This window comes from Dermacentor variabilis, chromosome 9 (assembly GCF_050947875.1).
Source record: "Dermacentor variabilis isolate Ectoservices chromosome 9, ASM5094787v1, whole genome shotgun sequence".
Lineage (NCBI taxonomy): Eukaryota > Metazoa > Arthropoda > Arachnida > Ixodida > Ixodidae > Dermacentor > Dermacentor variabilis.
In genome coordinates, this window is record NC_134576.1 from 40,897,353 (window position 1) to 40,914,846 (window position 17,494).

General features: G+C 49.2%; 1 protein-coding gene across 1 annotated transcript; it reads left to right on the forward strand.

Moving 5' to 3' along the window:
* The first annotated feature begins 7,771 nt into the window (after positions 1 to 7,771).
* On the forward strand, positions 7,772 to 17,494 carry LOC142557988 (uncharacterized). Its single transcript, XM_075670160.1, has 5 exons — positions 7,772 to 7,803; positions 7,899 to 7,952; positions 10,077 to 10,321; positions 16,515 to 16,705; positions 17,409 to 17,494. Exons 2-4 carry the CDS (start codon positions 7,931 to 7,933, stop codon positions 16,632 to 16,634), a joined length of 387 nt encoding a protein of 128 aa, XP_075526275.1. The 5' UTR covers positions 7,772 to 7,803; positions 7,899 to 7,930; the 3' UTR covers positions 16,635 to 16,705; positions 17,409 to 17,494.

Below are 17,494 nucleotides of genomic sequence, written 5' to 3' on the forward strand. Positions count from 1 at the left end.
TGCTCTGGGAGATTCGGTATTACTGGTCTTGGGTCTGGATTTCGATCTGGACCGCGATCTCGATCTGGTTCTGTTCGACGTCGAGCGGCCCCTTTTCCTTGCCTGGAGCTTAGGGAAATCTTCTAGTCCAGATCCGTCCCTTGTCCGATCTTCCGACCGCTGTCTCCAGTCTTCCCGTCCTGGCCTGTACAGTCTTTCAGCTTCTCTTTCGTGGTACATCGCTTCTTCTTCCTCTTGTCTGACTCGCTCTTAGCGGCGCCTCTTTACCAAGTACGGTAACTTGTATCTGGCATTACATCGGCGATCCGCCGTAGGGTGGTCTTTGCCGCAGAGCTGGCGTTTTGCTTCGCACTCGTGGTCCTGTGGCGGGTTCTCCATCCCGCAGCCTCTGCATATGACGAAACCCGCAGAATTCAACTGTAGAAGTGCGATGTTGCGAGCTAGTATGCTGGTAATCCAGGACTAGTCTTGTAGACACAGGAGCAAGCGCTCGCACACTGAGGGATTGCAGAGGGCAAGGGCAAGGTTAAAGTAAGTTTTCATACCAGCTGGCACAGTGCAAGTCAGCGTCACGGTGTCGCCCTCCGCGTAAGGCCCTGCTATGGCACGCAGTTGGTTGCCTTGGGAGTCCTTAACAACCGGCGGCTGCTGAGGAACTGCGTAAGGAGATGAACGATAAAAAAGAAATTGATGGTAACTTAGAATACGTAGAAATGACGACGAGTCTCGGAAACCAGAAGGATATAGGCCTTAAAAGTATGCTGCAACAACATTTTGGACCGTGTCAAAAGGCTAGCTTTAGATAATATACATACAGCAGCATCAGTGCAAAATATTTTGGGGGGGATAGGAACAGATGGGTCACGAAACGTCGCAAAGAACGGGCGCTTCTGTTACCGAAACAAAAAAAATAAATAAAACGCTGTCACTAACGTTCGCTGGAAATGATGCACAATCTTGAACGTTTAGAACGCAAGTTATGCTGAAGACTTTGGAGGTCGTGTTCTGGGATTAGTGCCGTATCTGATAACCAGTATATGCTAGTGTCATCTCCTATTGCTCTATTGAAATGCAGTTAAATAACAGCAATTTAGCAGCTTTGTACATTGGCGAACGTTAGGGAGTAGTTTTATATAGTGCTCATTTATAACCAAGTTAATAAAACTGCATTTTTTTGCACCTAGCCTTTACTGGCAAGCTTTTGCTCGGTAGATCGACAAACTGTCGACTGCAAGAAATAATGTGATTGGTAAAACGCTGAGACTAAACTTCGTTCTAACGGTTCAAGGAAACATGCAGGTGGAAAGAAGGCGGCAGGACAGGCGGTAGAATTGATGGTTTACTTTGCACATAGTTATCATGCCACCAGGGAGGCGAACGCAAATATAAGTGCAGTACTCTTGGTAAAAGAGGAGTGACATGACGACTACAGGGCAGAAGCGTGCGCCGGCCTTGCCATTTCGTGACGTCGTGACAAAGACAGCCACTAAATGTCATCGCTCTTTGGTGAATGTATCTTTTTTTTTAGAGCGCAGCTCTTAGGCGCCAGTTCTTGCGGCGAGCGTCGGCGTTGTCCCTCGTAACCGAGCGAACCGGCAGAGCGAAAGATGAAAGCTAACGCGGAGCACAGCGGCAGATGAAAGACGCCGATTATGGAGAGAGCACGAGGAGGAAAGCGAAGGAGGAGTCTGCAGCGGCATCGTGAGGCGGAAAGCGGAGAAGTAGGGTACGGCGAAAGGCGTGAAAAAAAAAGCGTATTGTCGCGAAAGACTGGGCTTTGCGGTGACGGTGGCTAAGAGAAGGCACCAGAGTAGTGTGCGTCGTCTGTATGGAAACGAAGCGCCGCATGAGTGAAGGTCTCTGTGCGGCGGCTGCTGTGAATAGCGCCCACGCGTCAACCACTTGCTGTCTCTGGCGATACACTTCGTTCCGTCTACAACGTGCCGCGCGAGAGAGATTGCCCGCCAGCCAATATATCGCGAAATGAGAAAACACGCATAGAGCTTCGCCCAAATTTCGCATTAGGGAAGCGTAATCGTCGGCGATTTTTTTAAAGGAAACGAACATATCTAACAAAGTAAAGGGAGTATCTCTCCGCAGACTTAAGGGTGATCGGCCTTTGCACAATGCGTAACCTGCGCCAGGGGCCCAGCACTCGAATGCCCCGTGAAGTGGCCAAGGTGCCCTGAAACCCCGCGTCTGCAGGGATGTTCGCCATGTGCTGTGACTGTGCATAGCAGGAAATGCCACAAGAGGGAAATTTCTTAGAGGTGCCGTTCTGCCGACAGACCAGCCCTCATGCTAGCAACGGTTATTTTCCAGAAGTAAACAATGCAGCTTCTTCACAGATAACTATTACGCGCCTTTATTTAACCATTATATGCCGTATGCTTCAGAAGAAAAGGAAGAAGGAATCAACTTTCATTCTGAGCAAGCGCAGTGTGCGCCTTAGGTGGGCGGCCTCCTTATTCCAGGTAGCCGCGGGCCATGGCCATCTCCCGCGCCCATTCGATCAGGCTGCGCTGTTTCTTCGGGTCCGGCTATGTTAGCTTCGACTCCCACTGCTCTTCAGTTAGTGTTTGTATGTTATACTGTGCCATGTTTTCCTACACATCCCTGTATCTTATAACATAAGGTGCCTGGCACATCACAGTACTTGCAGATGTATGAGTGTTCAGTGGTTGTGATTCGGCGCAGTAAGATACCGAGGACGTAGGTATTGGTTTGCGACTTCCTGAAGCTTACTCCCACTTCCCTAGTTAAATTGGAATGAGGTGGCGGGCAAGTTATTCGTTATATCCTGCAGTGTTGCGAAATATCGCTGTACATATTGAGGACTTCATTATTCCTTCTTGGCACGTCCTGTGATAAAGCCCGGTGATTATGAGCTCGCGCGGAGGCGTAGACTGCCTCAGTCCCCAGGAGGGACTCGTGGCCCGGAGTCCAAACGACGTATTTATCTGGTAGGTGCTTCTTTGCCGTTGCTGTGAGGATTTCTAGGACGCGGTAGGAGATTTTCCCTTCCTGAAAATTTCGGCAAGCGGCTTGTGAATCAGTGAGTATAAGAAAAGGGGACACGGCTGCCAAGAGCTTCAGCCCAAGCTGAGTGGACGAAGTTCAATTGGTGGTGGGGTGAATCAGCCTGGAGGATGAAATGTAATTTTTTAGTGTAGTAGTAGCAGTAGTACAAGTGTTAATTTGTTTCTCGCACACATACAGAAGGATAGGGACAGATGCAAAAAAATTCTTCGTATTTGCCTGACAAAGATTCCTTTGTGCATTGTTTAGAAGTTTTACCCATTTCTTATACTAAATCACATGCGACGCATCCTTGAAAGAATCATGAAGGATAACGAAGTGCTACGAAGGACACACAGAGGACAGCTAAATTATACACAGCTGCCATTAAATAGTAAAGAAAAAGCGAACACGCTACACGCCGTACTGCATGAGAATTAGTGTTCTGGTACATATATTTTCTAATGAATACGGGCTGGTGTCGCCAGTTGATTTGTTTCTGCAACAAGATTTCCCATTTCAATTTGTTCTTTCCTGCGCGGTCAATAATTAGTGCAGATACAGTACCTGAATATGACGAATAAAGAATAAAGCTTGAGAGAACTCCACAACAATTGTAACTTTTCTTTTCCTTTGCGTGTGACACCCCTCCCTTATCGCAAATCAACCGTGAAGTGAGCGACCGTCTTTGCTTACACAAAAGGTGCGTTTGTCGTATGTTCATAATTACTATAGCACAATTACGAATCAATCGAAACTAGCCAAATTTACCATTCTCGTATATCCACTTGAACGACACGTAGTGATGTAATCCTGTATGATGTGACGCAACAAACCGATTGTTCTAGCTCTAGGACGCTATTCTTTCCTTTTTCAGGGAGCCCATTATTCACGACAAAACGGTATAATCATCCCCTTCCTGAGGGCACTATAGTGTACCAGTTCTCTTGGTTCTACAAATAATTCCTTTGGTATAACTACTCTTCTTACTTTCTTTGGGCGCATCGAGGAACTGGCTGTCATTGTGCGATTTCAGGTTCCTTGTCGTGTAAGGCTTCCCTTAGCACAAAATGTCTCCGTTTCACCCGAAAGGCGAAGCATCCACTGCAATAGCCAATTACTATACCGCTATGCGAAGTAAGGATAGTAGTTTTATCAGCCGTATAGACTTGGAAACATACGCTTGAATGAACAAACGCGGTGTCAACACGCACAAGCAAGCATGAACACACCACACTCGACAAGCGCGGACACTGGTTGTCAAAACGCTGGTGTGAGCAAGCCCAGCAGCAGCAGCGAGCGAGGTGACCTTCGTGCGGTCTATCGGCTTCAACGCAAGAGGGGCGAGAACACAGCGCACACCAAGATATGAGCCGTCTGCAGATCCCTTGCAAGATACGGCGCGTGCGACCGCGCGCGACCGTGCAAAGTACGAACTTGTTAAAGCAATCAAAGCCGCCGCCAGCCCCCCTCGTCCCTCCTGCACTGCCTCCCCGCTATTCTCCATATATGGCGCTCGAGATCGAGCCGCGATCCTCAGTTCCCCTTGCGACCAGTCGTGAAATGCGCAGTTGCCGGAGTACAACGCCACCCACCCCCTCTCTCTTTCCCATCACCCTACGGCCTTTCGCGCAAGGGAAGACGGCGCGTTTGCTATCCGCTTCCTTCGCACGCGCCAGATAGAGATGCTTTCGTTTGCTTCCGTCGCGTGCTTTCGCTGGCGCATACAGGAAACGACACGCGGGGACGGTGTTATCGCGCTTGGACTCTATACGAAACATCATGGAAACGGCGACGGCAAAAATTCGGCGGCAGTGGCCATATAGTAGCTTTCGAAATAAAAAGGCAATGAGGCAACAGAATTGAAACAAAGTGTGCCAAGGGCTTGCGCAGGGAAAGACTAATATGCTTCTGGAATGCTTGAGGCGCTGTCGCCACGGTTACGAAAAGTAAGCGAAAGGACTTCACTCAGGGTTCATTGTGGCCGGCGTACGATTGTACGGTTCAAGTGCTTGAGGGTGCGCCGCGGTAGCGTAGTGAGCATGGCGTTGCGCTGAAGTGCGCAAGGTCGTAGGTTCGACCTTAGCCGCGGTGGCCGCAGTGCCACGGGTGCGGGATACAAAAACGCTATTGAGCCGTACTTTGGGTGCACTTTAAAGAACCCCCTATGGTTAAAATTATTCCGAAGCCCCCCACTAGAGCGCGCCTTGTAATCAGAGCATAGTTTTCTTGCCCGTAAGACAGCAGTCTTTATTTCCATATTGCAAATGTGTGTGATTGCTCCATGGAGCAAGGCGGCAACTTCTGTGAGTGGCAACGATATCCTCGATACGACAAACGAGGTCGCAACATAACTGCAGCCACGGCCAATGCATAACTTATGGCATGCGCCCCCCCCCCCCCCCCAAAAAAAAAGAAGCAGCTCTGTCAAAGCGGATATTCTAGTTTCGGGACGGCATTGATAATTACACCACATGCTGCATTTTCTAACAATCCATGTTACTTATTGTTGCGCAGTATTTCAATTTTTTTTCTGTTGTTCCCGCAACTGCTAACACATGGTTGGGCGTGCGGAGCGATAGATGATAAACAGTGTGTTTTACAAAACACAATGGATTGTTATACAATACGGTGCCAAGCATCGATTAATTATTTCTGGAAGCACGTGGCAAAACAAGCATCTTTCAATACACGGCTGCTTCGGCCGAGGGCGCGCCGAGAAACATGCGCACTCGAGAGAGAGAAAAAAAAACGAACAAGTTTATCGCCAGAACTGGCAGCGCGGGCTCGATTTATGACTTTCCTACACCGTCTGCGCGTCGGAACTAATAAGTGTATACAGTGCGTATATAAATTAAAAGCATTGCCATGTTATTGTTAATTTTTAGGTTGCAGGTCACGCTATTCCTGGTAGTCTGCCTATGTGCATAGTCTTGATTATCAAACTCCATTTACGAATGTTTTATTTAGGCAAACCTGCCAATTACGAAGTTGTCGTTCTAGGCAACATCCGATTAAGCAACGGTTAGCGTTTTACATACTGATGCAATAATATATCTGCGCCTCAGAAGAAAGCCCCCGGCATTTTCACAGACACACACACGCACAAAAAAAAAATGACTACACATTTCTGCACCCATCTCGCAGCTCTCGCAAATGCGCGATCTACGAACGAGCCGTGTATTTATTCTAGTTTACTGCAGTGGAGTGCGTCACAAAACAATAATGAAGTTAATGGAAGAGTATCGTTGAGGAGTAGCTATGAAGTAGCTTATTTCGGCTGTGGATAATAAAGGTAGCCCAGAAATTAACCTCTAATTGCGACTCAAATGCATACATTCCGTTGGAATTATGGAGTTCATGAAGTCTCCTCGATTGACAGCCTGTGAAATGAATGTGTTACCTTTCATTATGAGCTTACGAGTGATGATTAGATGGGGCCGCATAGGAAATACAATTAATAAAGTGCCAAACACGACCTTTTACGGAATACTTCAATATACTACTCTCCAATTTACTGACCCACCGAAGAACATAAGAGCGGGTTTTGACGTGGACAAAATAGAAGCGAAGCTGTAAGGAGCCAAAATTTTCATAGTCGAGAGGCTTCTAATGTTGACAATACGGCGCAAAAATGGCAGACAATGCCATTCTGCTAGGCTGGGCCTCTGAGGAAACTGAGCTCCGGCAGCACTTTTCTGCGGTACAGTTCATCACGCACCTCGGACAGACATTCATCACCACTCCCACCGCGCCACCGACATTGTGGCATGCGTAACAACCGAAAACTGCGCCATGAATACCCTAGCTAGAAGCGCTGCAAGAAGACTCGCCTACGGGAACTAGATGCTTCAGTATCACTCTAACCAGGGCTAAAGAACCAAATTGTGCAGCATTACGTGCCACAACCATGATCTATCTGTTTGTGAGGGCCACATAAATGTAAACAACCTACTAATGACCATGATGATTTACTGGCATCTTCTTTAATATAGGGTGGTTGCAAGTAGTCACTTAGCCTGCTCGTGTTAATCAGGCACACTACACATGCTTTTCACTCTAGCTTTATTGTATACGCAAAAATTCTTACAAATCGATAGCGCCCTCTGAAGGAGCAATGTTTACGTTATGTGCCAGCGATGCCTTGGCAGACCCTGGGACACACGTAGACAGTTGTGTGGGCTCTCGAAGCCAGGCAGGCGCAACCGTGGGTAGCCGAGTGCTTACCTGTGTAGGCACTCAGCTACGTCGTCAGAAGTTGTCAGAAGTCTGCTTGTTCATCTGTTCGGTATGTTCTTGGGCGCGCTAGTGTCATGGCGTTCACTGATGTTGCATTTCGCCCCTGAGTCCAAATGGACGTGAGCGAAGCGAGCGTTCATCCGAAAGGTTCTCTCTCTCTCTCTCTCTCTCTCTCTCTCTCTCTAGTGGCACGACACAATCAGTAGCACATTATAACAGCAGAATAAATAACGAAATAGTGGAATGCAGAGAACCACTTATAACTGAAAAGCATTACAAATGCCATCTACTTACATATGCCCTGATGCACGCGTCATTTTTTCGGTGAGGGCAGCAATCCACCACCAAACAAGCAGCTCGCCGCACGAAATACATGCAGTCGCAGAACGAATGTTTTATGCTTGACAACTGAACTGAAAAAGAAAGAAAACACGTGGCACGCGGCCAATATGAACGTTGAAAGAGAAGAAGACTGATTCGTATCGCGAGCCCCGTGCAATCGCGCGCTCGCTCGTGAACACGCCAGAAGAAGAAACCTGCGACCCGGTAAGTCAGCACAGCGGAGCTCCGTGACATTTTCACAGCCTATCTTTTTTCCCCTCCTTCCTGCCTTCCTTTTTCTGCATGAAACACTCGTTTAGGAACAGCCCCAAACGCTGACCAAGACAGAAGAATGTCTATTCAGCCGACTAAAGGTAATCGCTTCTGCGATGCGTGCGAGTAGATGCTGATGTTGGTTGCGCTTTCGAAGACAAGGTCACGGTAAAGGCACACAGATAAAGAAGAAACTGGAGCGTGTACAAAACGGGTATATGCTTGACTTACTGCGTCCGCGTCCTCGAAAGCGCAACCCATACCACTGTACGCAATGCCATCTCGCCCCAGAAACGGCACTCTTACGAGAAGACGCTGTCCGAGCGGTCGGGTCTCTTCTTCCTAGAGGCTTTTGTTGGCTTATGGCTGGATTGTGCTGTTAGGTAGCCGTCCTTCTCCAGCAGAAGGACGATTTCGCTGGCACGCACCGTCGTAATTCGCTTAAGCGTACGAGCTTATTCTTGGAGATTGGCCTAACTGCACAGCAGACCCACGTTAGCATGGTAAATGGTGAGGTTTTCAATGTCCCGAAACTGCAGAGTAGGTCGTGAGGGATGACGATGTCGAGGGCGGCTCAGGATTAAATTCGACGACCCGGGTTTCTCTAGTGCGCGCACCCAAAACTCGGCACACGAGTGTTTTCGCATGCACCGTATCTATAACGTCGCCCGTTGGCTTATAGCATAATGAATAAGGTAAAACTTTAGGCAACCAACGGGTATTGTAATTTCGCTTTGCTTAATCCAGGCAGACATTAGAGCCCCATTATTTTGAGAAAGTACACGAAACGGTTCTCCGCTTGAAGATGGTCACGTTGAGCTACAAAAATTGCAGTGGAGTTTGGAGCTACACGTTCACGCATAGCGGCGACCCACAGCGCGCTGGAGAATATAGGATCGCATGGAAAAATTAACACTTATGGCGGCACTTTAAACCAGAAACGTAGGGAGTCAGGGCTGACCGTACTGACTTGGTCTCTCATGTATTGCTGCAACCCTTATGTCGCTTTCTCTCGCGTCGATATGTGACTCTTATAGGAGTAAGGTGAATGCACCCTGTGCGCATCGGGCGAGTTGCTTTAAGCAAGTGATAGCACTTTGTTTCTCAATGCGAAGGCCTGGGTTATTAAGACTGCTGCGTTTAGGGATGCGGAATAATTTTGGCCTTATTTTCCTTAACGTCCACATAAATCTACTAGGACAAGCCTTTTTTCTGTGCTCTAGCTCTACAGTGCGACGGTATACCACCCGTCTGCACAGAGGGCATTGGGGTAGCCGCTGCCGTGTTTCTCACAAAACGGGGGCAGTTGTCGCGAGGCGTTTCTTTCGTGCGCGTTTATTTACTCACGGTTTTAGACATTCCGGCAAAAATAATGTGTCGCAGGGTAAGTCAGCGCGTTACGGAACTATGGGAGTGACGATTTGCGCCAAAATTTCATCTTTGTTTCCTTGGCAACATCCATGCACCGCAACGTATGGTGCCACCACCCTCGCAAAGCTTACCCAACCACGAGCAAATTGATTGCGCACGGGAATTATACGCTTCCCGGAAACGGCCCCTGGTCAAAAATGGACCAGCGACATGTGGGGCAGACCCTTACGCCCGTATGAGCAGACCGACGTGCCCAAGTCGCATGTTTCGCTACATTTCATTGGACTCGTAAGTGTAAGGCAGAAACTTGGAGGCTTACGAAACGGGTTCTATTTAAATTGAGGATGACACAACGAGCTATGGAAAAAAGAATGATTGGTGTAACGTTAAGGGATAAGAATAGAGCAGATTGGGTGAGGGAACAAACGCGAGGTAATGACATCTTAGTTGAAATCAAGAAAAAGGAATAGGCATGGGCAGGACATGCAATGAGAAGGGAAGATAACCGATGGTTATTAACGGTTACGGACTGGATTCCAAGAGAAGGGAAGCGTAGCGGGGGGGGGGGGGGGCTGAAAGTTAGGTGGGCGGATGAGAGTAGGAAGTTTGCAGGGTCAACATGGCCACAATTAAGACATGACCGGGGCAGCTGCAGAAGTATGGGAGAGGCTTTTGCCCTGCAGTGGTCGTAGCCAGGCTGCTGCTGCTGATGATAGTGTAAGAAACCGTTACCGTTCAAGTCCAAAGCGTTTCGTTTTCCTGTTTCCACCTTACATTCAACGGCGTAGTAGCGGCTGCCTCAGTCGCATCAAGTGAGCTTGTATATACGGTAATATGCTCGCCTCTATTCGCAGCCATGGACTTCCGGCTGACGGAGACCCGGCTGAGTCCCGCGCAGCAGGCGCTGTTCATGCGAGTCGGACTCGTCCTGCTCGCGCTGGTGGTCGTGATGACCACCGTGCTGCTGGTGCTGACCCGCAGCCGCCACGGGTTCCCGCTGCGGCTTCGAGGGGGCGCCGGCGCGGCCGAACGCTTCCCGCGCCGGGCCGCGCACCTGTGCAACACTACCTCCTGCCGCCTGACCGCAACGCTGCTGAAGGCGAGTGCACCAGGCGCCGTATCGTGGTTGTTGTAACAAAGATTGCTACCGTTCTGAAAGGTCCGTCCAGAATTCGGTAGCTGCAGATCAAAAATCAAGCCGGAGGCTGACACATGGAGTAAGCGCTGTGGTATTCAAGTTGCAAAAAGGGCTAAGGTGCCTCAGAACGGCTGGCCTACGTTTCGATAAGTGGGTCTTTCTTTGTCAAAGGCACCTTTGATAAAAATAGGCCCGTTTAGTGAAGCGTAGGCCAGACTTGCCGAGCCACCTTATCCATGTTTATAGCTACGCATCAAGGATTTCTGACAGTTTTATTTGTTTCAAAATGAAAAATACAGGCAGCATATTCGGAGAAGGTCCGAAGAACAAGCCTTACTGTTGTCCCCGTCTTCGAAAGCGTAACCCATGTCAGTACACCAGAAACAGCAATTGCTCTGGGTCTCTTGCCCATTGACTATCGTTAACTGCGAACGGTGTTAGGAATGGCCGTACGGGGTGACAACGTGCCAGCTATTTCAGCCCACTGCACGTGTTCCTATCCAACCGGACGGGGCGCACTTCAGAGAACTGCGAATAAACCGGCAGCCACGTGGCGCGGGGTCAGCTCAGGAATGTGGCACTCGGCCGCGCCACCCGGGACAAAGCAGAGTTCTACGAAGCCCTCTGACGTCGGCTCCCGACCTTTACACCTGTGTGTGCGTGCAACACGAGTATGTGAGCCCGCCTCCTCCAAAAGGGCGGGTCATCTTCGGTGACGTCGAACCGTGATGTCGAACGATGACTGGACGAACGTTTCCGTTCGCTTGGAATCAAGGGGTGACCAAGTGCTTATAAGCAGCGGTTGCCGGCTGCTAGGGAGTGCTCGTCGTCGGGAGCTGAGTGCTCGTTGTCATGCTAGAAATGTACTCGTGAGCTGTGTGCTCGTAAGCTGTTTGCTGTATGCGTCGTCTTGCGTGCTCCATATGGGAGTCAGGCTAGACTGCCAATGTATCTTGTTTTAAATGTAAATCGTTCAAATAGTTCCTGCTCTCCTAAGTCCCGACGAAGAGTCAAGCTCCTTCCTACAGCTACGACTGCCAAATCTTACAACTGAATCGCAGTGGTGAGATCGGCCTACGGCTCCTAAATCGGCCTACGACTCGGAGATAGCAACGGCAGCTGACGGACGTTGGCACATTGTGACCGACCGGTATCCTGATCAAGTTGGAGGCGACGTGAGATTGACTACGTCTTGCAACTGACTGGGTACTGCGGAGGACTGGTGATATGGTGCTGCTTCAGTGGGTAAGCGTTTGGTTTCGGCTGTAGGATTTACCAGGCTTCAATTTCTCTCTGTTTTTGAATTTGATTCGCTGGGGATCTTTTACTTGTATTTTGATTTGCGTGGGTATCGCAACAAGTATTGTGTGACAGCAGAGCCAAAGCTTAAAGTAGCGACCATGGTCCTAATGTGTTTGACGAGAGCTGACCTGTTGTGGTGGTGTGAGGAGATCGAGGTAAACGTAGAGGAGGACTTCACGGAAGCAGAAATTCGTAAGGCAATTTTAGAAAGTAACAATGATTCGAAATTCATAGAACAAATGGGTAACCGAATTCTAAGGGAAAAACGGGAACAGGAAGCAATTAGGCAAGAACACGGTGAATTTAGGCAAAAACTGGAAGAAGCTACGCAGAAACTGAAAGGGTTTTCGCAGGAAGAAGGCCGAAGAGAAGTAACGAGGCAGTACGTTGCTGCATTGAACAATGAGATTCGATGTTTTGAGCAGTTAATCGAGCAAAGTCAACAGCGGCTAGAGAAATCTGTAGGCTGGACGCCGCGAAAGTGAGAAGAAGTAGATAACAGATTTTGCTCAAAAGCCTAGAGAAGTAGCAGCACCTGCGAGATTAGCAGCACGTTCACAAGTAAACTCGAAGTGCTAGCAGCTAACAAAGCCTTAGTGGCAGCAGAGGCCGTTAGAGGCCGGAGTGAGAGCGACGAGGTGCTGTGCCAACAGAGGACTGTAGAGACAGCTAGGCCAGCTGCGAACAAAATGGCACAGTTACCGTGCTGCTAACAGAGGACTGTAGAGACAGCTAGGCCAGCTGCGAACAAAATGGCACAGTTACCGTGCCTGTGCGTCGCTTGTAATGTTAACGAGGTTGCTAGCGAAGTAAATGGTAGTGCTGACCCGACAGACGCGAGCACCCATGTTGAGCCAGATCTGCGTGCCGAAGAGAAGTGCCAGCTGGACGATGCAGTTGAGGGTAATTCTCAGGATTGCGAGCTGCGTAGCTCAAGAGAATACAACTGCATTGTTCAGGGATCGGCGCCGCTCTCCGCCAGTCTATGTAGCCAAGAGAGGAATGATTTAGTTAAGGATCATTCAGACTGTGCGGGTAAGAGACCGATCCGGGCCGACGAGATGTGTAACGGCCAGCATGAGGCGCGAGATGACGGCATGAAAGATTTCGAGGAGAAAGCGCCGCAGAAAGAAACGCGCTAAAGATCGGAATGTGGTGACTAATGTAGCGCCGCCAAAGACGGTGAGAGAACCAAAAGGGCAGGGCGCGAGAAAAGGAAAACTGCGGTCGTCGGTGACGATGTTGACGCACCCAACACGTTCGAGCCACAGGTCAAAAGGAGACCACGAAGCATGTCCTGCACGGACGCGGACAAAGGGCACGGGGCAGTTAAATTCCTCGTCGTTCCTTCGTTCTTTTCGAAGCTCAGCGCGTAGTACAAAGAAGCGCGAGGTGGCAAGACGAGACCAGGTGGGGAGTAACGACGCGGTCAATCGAGGTCATGATGAAAGCGGGGCGCCAGGACGCAAATTGGCAGGGGACTGTAACGTCTTGAGGGAGCTGATAGTGAGTCGGCCCTTTTGTTGTTCCTCGGTAGCCAGAGTAGCTTTCGGACCGCGACCACCTCGGGTACGGCTCAAAAGTATTACTCAGTCGAAAATGGTTGGAACGGGAGGCCAAGTAAAAATTGCTGTTTTGTTTTATTTTTGAGCACTCGGATAATTTTCGCGATTTCAGTTTCCTTCAATATGTAAGGTACGAGCTCTGTTTATGTTTTGTTTGAGAAGCTGGAGATTTGAAAGACACGTTTTTTGTAAACATGTAGTATCGCGAGGTGTTCATTAATAAGTATATACGCTTTCTTTTTTGTGTGTGCGTGAGTAACCTGAAGGTTAAGGTTATCGTTGAGAGGCCTATCGTAACGCGCGTGTGTTTTAGTTAACCTTCCTTTTTATGTGTTTTTTTATTTTCTAAGGTTAAGCGCGTAGATTTTCAGTAAGTGCAGCATTTGCACTGAGAAGCGTTCTTAGTTCCATTAGCGCGTGTCCTGTGTGGACGGAAGGAAGCAGATTTATGACTGGGTTGCTCGTGTGTGTTGAGGGCAGCCGTATTCTGACTTCTCTAGTGAGCGTGCGTGGAACGAGTTATTAGCAGACGCATTTGTTCGAAGGTTCCTCTGTGTTGCGTAAGTTACTCAAGTTGGGTTGTTCGTTTAAGGAACGTGTCCTGTAGGGGCTAAAGGAACAAATGTGAGTCAGCGTGATGAAAACTTTGTATGATGCAAGCACGGGTTCGGAATAGGGACCACAAAGCTAGCGCGATTGTATTTACGTACCTATGGAATTGGCCAGACTGTTCAGTGGCAACAGTATGTGAGATAAGTACGCCACTGCGATAGGGTAAGAACAGGCTGTTCGTGAAGTTAGGCTGCTTAAGATATGTTTGGGTATCGGTGGTTCAGACGAATTTGGTTTAGTTCTACGTAAACCTTTGCTCTTATGCAGTGCGACGGTCAGGTTTGGTCAAACTCAGGGGGAACGTGAACGCTCGCTTTGGCGGCACAAAATTTTGGGGCAAAATTTGGGATTCCCAGTTGAGTGACTTGCATTGAAATTGTGATAGGAGGCCTGGTGGATTAACAGCCGATTCCGAGCGTTTGAACGCTGAGCTTTATTGTGTTGCCGGGTCGGCTCTTCTGTGCCAGTTTTTGTGAGATGGTTGAAGCCATTCCAAGTAAGCTGGGGTTGCAGAGAGCAAAGTCACCGTCTTGCTCGCCAACCATTCTCTTCCTGCCCAGCGGTTGCCAGCACTTGCCAGGCGAGATTTTCCGGGCCATGGAGGAGCTGTTAGGAATGGCCGTACGGGGTGACACGTGCCAGCTATTTCAGCCCACTGCACGTGTTCCTATCCAACCGGACGGGCGCACTTCAGAGAACTGCGAATAAACCGGCAGCCACGTGGCGCGGGGTCAGCTCAGGAATGTGGTACTCGGCCGCACCACCCGGGACAAAGCAGAGTTCTACGAAGCCCTCTGACGTCGGCTCCCGACCTTTACACCTGTGTGTGCGTGCAACACGAGTATGTGAGCTCGCCTCCTCCAAAAGGGCGGGTGATCTTCGGTGACGTCGAACGATGACTGGACGAACGTTTCCGTTCGCTTGGAATCAAGGAGGGACCAAGTGCTTATAAGCAGCGGTTGCCGGCTGCTAGGGAGTGCTCGTCGTCGGGAGCTGAGTGCTCGTTGTCATGCTAGAAATGTACTCGTGAGCTGTGTGCTCGTAAGCTGTTTGCTGTATGCGTCGTCTTGCGTGCTCCATATGGGAGTCACGCTAGACTGCCAATGTATCTTGTTTTAACTGTAAATCCTGCAAATAATTCTAGCTTGCCTAATCCTGTCGCACCAAGGCCCTCGCTACGACTACGACCGCTCCAAACTCTTACAACGGCTCTTGAGCAATGTGCTTCACTGACCAATGCGGGGTGAACAAATGCCGTGTAAGGTTGGGGCCAAGTATAAACGTGCAGACTTCGCTTTGTTACACGTATAAGACAGCGAAAACAAGTTCCTTCTCGAAGCTTCTGTTCCAGGGTAAGGCTTGGCTTGTCCTGAAAACATGACCCCACTACGCGCAGGGCAGCGCTACCGATACGCACACGCCGAAAGTGGACAGGTGACACGGCTCTCGTCTTGTGTGCCCCTGGTTGAGCTACACCTTGTATATGTTGCTGACGAACACCTTTGCCAAACTGAGTTGGAATAACTACTTTATACTGTGAATGCGCTGGTGAAGAGGCTTTTTTTTTTCTTTCCATGCGTGATTTCCAGCAGTCCGTGTTCTACCAAGACATTTAGTCCACGGAGGTGATCAAGTATAACACTGCTTCGTTCATTTGTCGGGAATCGGAGTACTGTGTTCATGATTAGATTCCTTTGCGTTACCCTCGCTGCCAATCAAAGGATTCACACTAGACTGAACAGCGAATTCGGCTTAAGCATCCTTGCTCATAGCTAAGAGCTGTTTGACAGTACAACTCCTGAAAGCACAAACGCCATAGAACCCACAATGAAACCAGAGAAATGATCGAGAACAGAAGCACTATTCTTGATTTTTAAGGAACCTTTACTGTCAGCCGTTTTATCGTTACCGTTACATGTTTTCTTGGCAAATTTTCATCTTTATTTTAATTGCATATGGAAGACAGGGTAAGAAAGTGAAAATGCGAGATATTGATATGGAACAGCCGCCACAGTGTGGCTACACTGAGCAGGAAGCAGACGTATGTCCGCTTGATATAGCGTCGCCATCATCGCCACCGTTGTTCTACGCGTAAATATATTGTAAATAGACTTGTACATCAGCCACACGTAACAATATGTCCAGTGGAAGCCGAATCCGCAACCTCAACGCGATGTGTTCTGTGCTCTACCAATTTTCTACAATGATAGCTGGCCCAATCGCTTTTGCAAGCTATGTGCATGCGTTTTTTTTTAATGTTGTACTGCTTTGTCCTGCTGTCGTGGATGTGATGGCCACTTGGCCTTGAGGCGAGTGTAAGGTATTAACGCAGTCCCATTGACCAATATCTTCCTTTTTGTAAATTCGCTTTAACAACAATGTTATGTAGAATAGCCAGCGTTAGACAGCACGTTGTCTGTGTCTATATTGCGTTATACCACTCGGGTGCCAAATCCGAGATCTATAGTGGTAAGGAGCAGCGCGCCGCAGCTGCCGAGTCATCGTGGTCGCTGATTTCTTGCGTTATCAGAGGCGTTTTCGCCACAAGGCATGTAGTTAAACGTGGGCACTTGAACGCCATTTTGATGACCTTCGAGATGGCGCGCTATACGCATCTCCGATCCCGGAGGCCCTTGTTCATATCAGCCCATCGCACCCCCCCCCCCCCTTTGCAGGAAACGCTGGGGCGCCGCGGCAGCCCGTGCGACAACCTGTACGAGTACGTGTGCTCGGGATGGTTCCATGGGCCCTCATTCACCAACGCGCACGAAAGGCACATGGCGCTGGTGGCGTGACACGCGCGCTCTGGGCTCAGGCGCATCGCTCAGCGCGCGAACACCACGGCCCACGCTATTGCTGGCGAGCGGTGAGAGAACGCATCACCTAGATCACTAGTGGAAGCACTCACATTCCTTCCGGCGCTTTCACGTTTACTTACTTGCTCGGTCACTGAGCATCATTTGTTCCGACAACCCGGCGTGGTGGCTCACCGGCCATGGTGTGACGCTGGATAGCACGAGGTAGCGGGATTTAAAACAATATATCTATTCTGGGGTTTTACGTGCTAAACCACCCCTTGGGGTTCTTTAACGTGGACCAAATGCATGGGACACCGGCGTTTTTTTTCTTTTCGTTTCATCCTCATCGAAATGCAGCAGCCGCGGCCGGGATTCGACCCTGCGCTCTCGGTCTTAGCAGTGCAACGCCATAGCCACTACGCCACCACGTCGGGTAGGTCGCGGGATCAAATCCCACAGGCGGCAGCCCCATTTGGACGGGATATTGCTCCCCTAAAGTTTTTTGAAATTCAAACAGCCTTCTGAAATATAATAATTCTTTGAATAATGGTGAAAAAAAAGATTATCTGAAATAAACTTGTTCATTCACGCTAGTGCACAGTGGTGAACTTCGATATATAGCCGGAAAGGCAATGTCAAAAATTCATGGACATGTACGTTTAATGTTTCTGGACTGTCTGCATTTAAGACGATGATTCGGAACGTTACGCTAGTTGCAGTCGACAATTGTATGCATCAAATCGGGGTTATTCTTACCTACATGTGGCGTAGACCGAGCGTGCCACCAAGACAGCAGCCCCTTACCAGCAGTAACCAGCAGGGTCTACTGGGCCATGGCCAGGTGACGTCGAGCTCGG

Coding starts and splice junctions, on each gene's coding strand:
- LOC142557988 (XM_075670160.1), top strand. CDS start 7,931: ATGTCTATTCAGCCGACTAAAG. Junction 7,953..10,076: donor GTCTATTCAGCCGACTAAAG/GTAATCGCTTCT, acceptor CTCTATTCGCAG/CCATGGACTTCCGGCTGACG. Junction 10,322..16,514: donor TGACCGCAACGCTGCTGAAG/GCGAGTGCACCA, acceptor CCCCCTTTGCAG/GAAACGCTGGGGCGCCGCGG.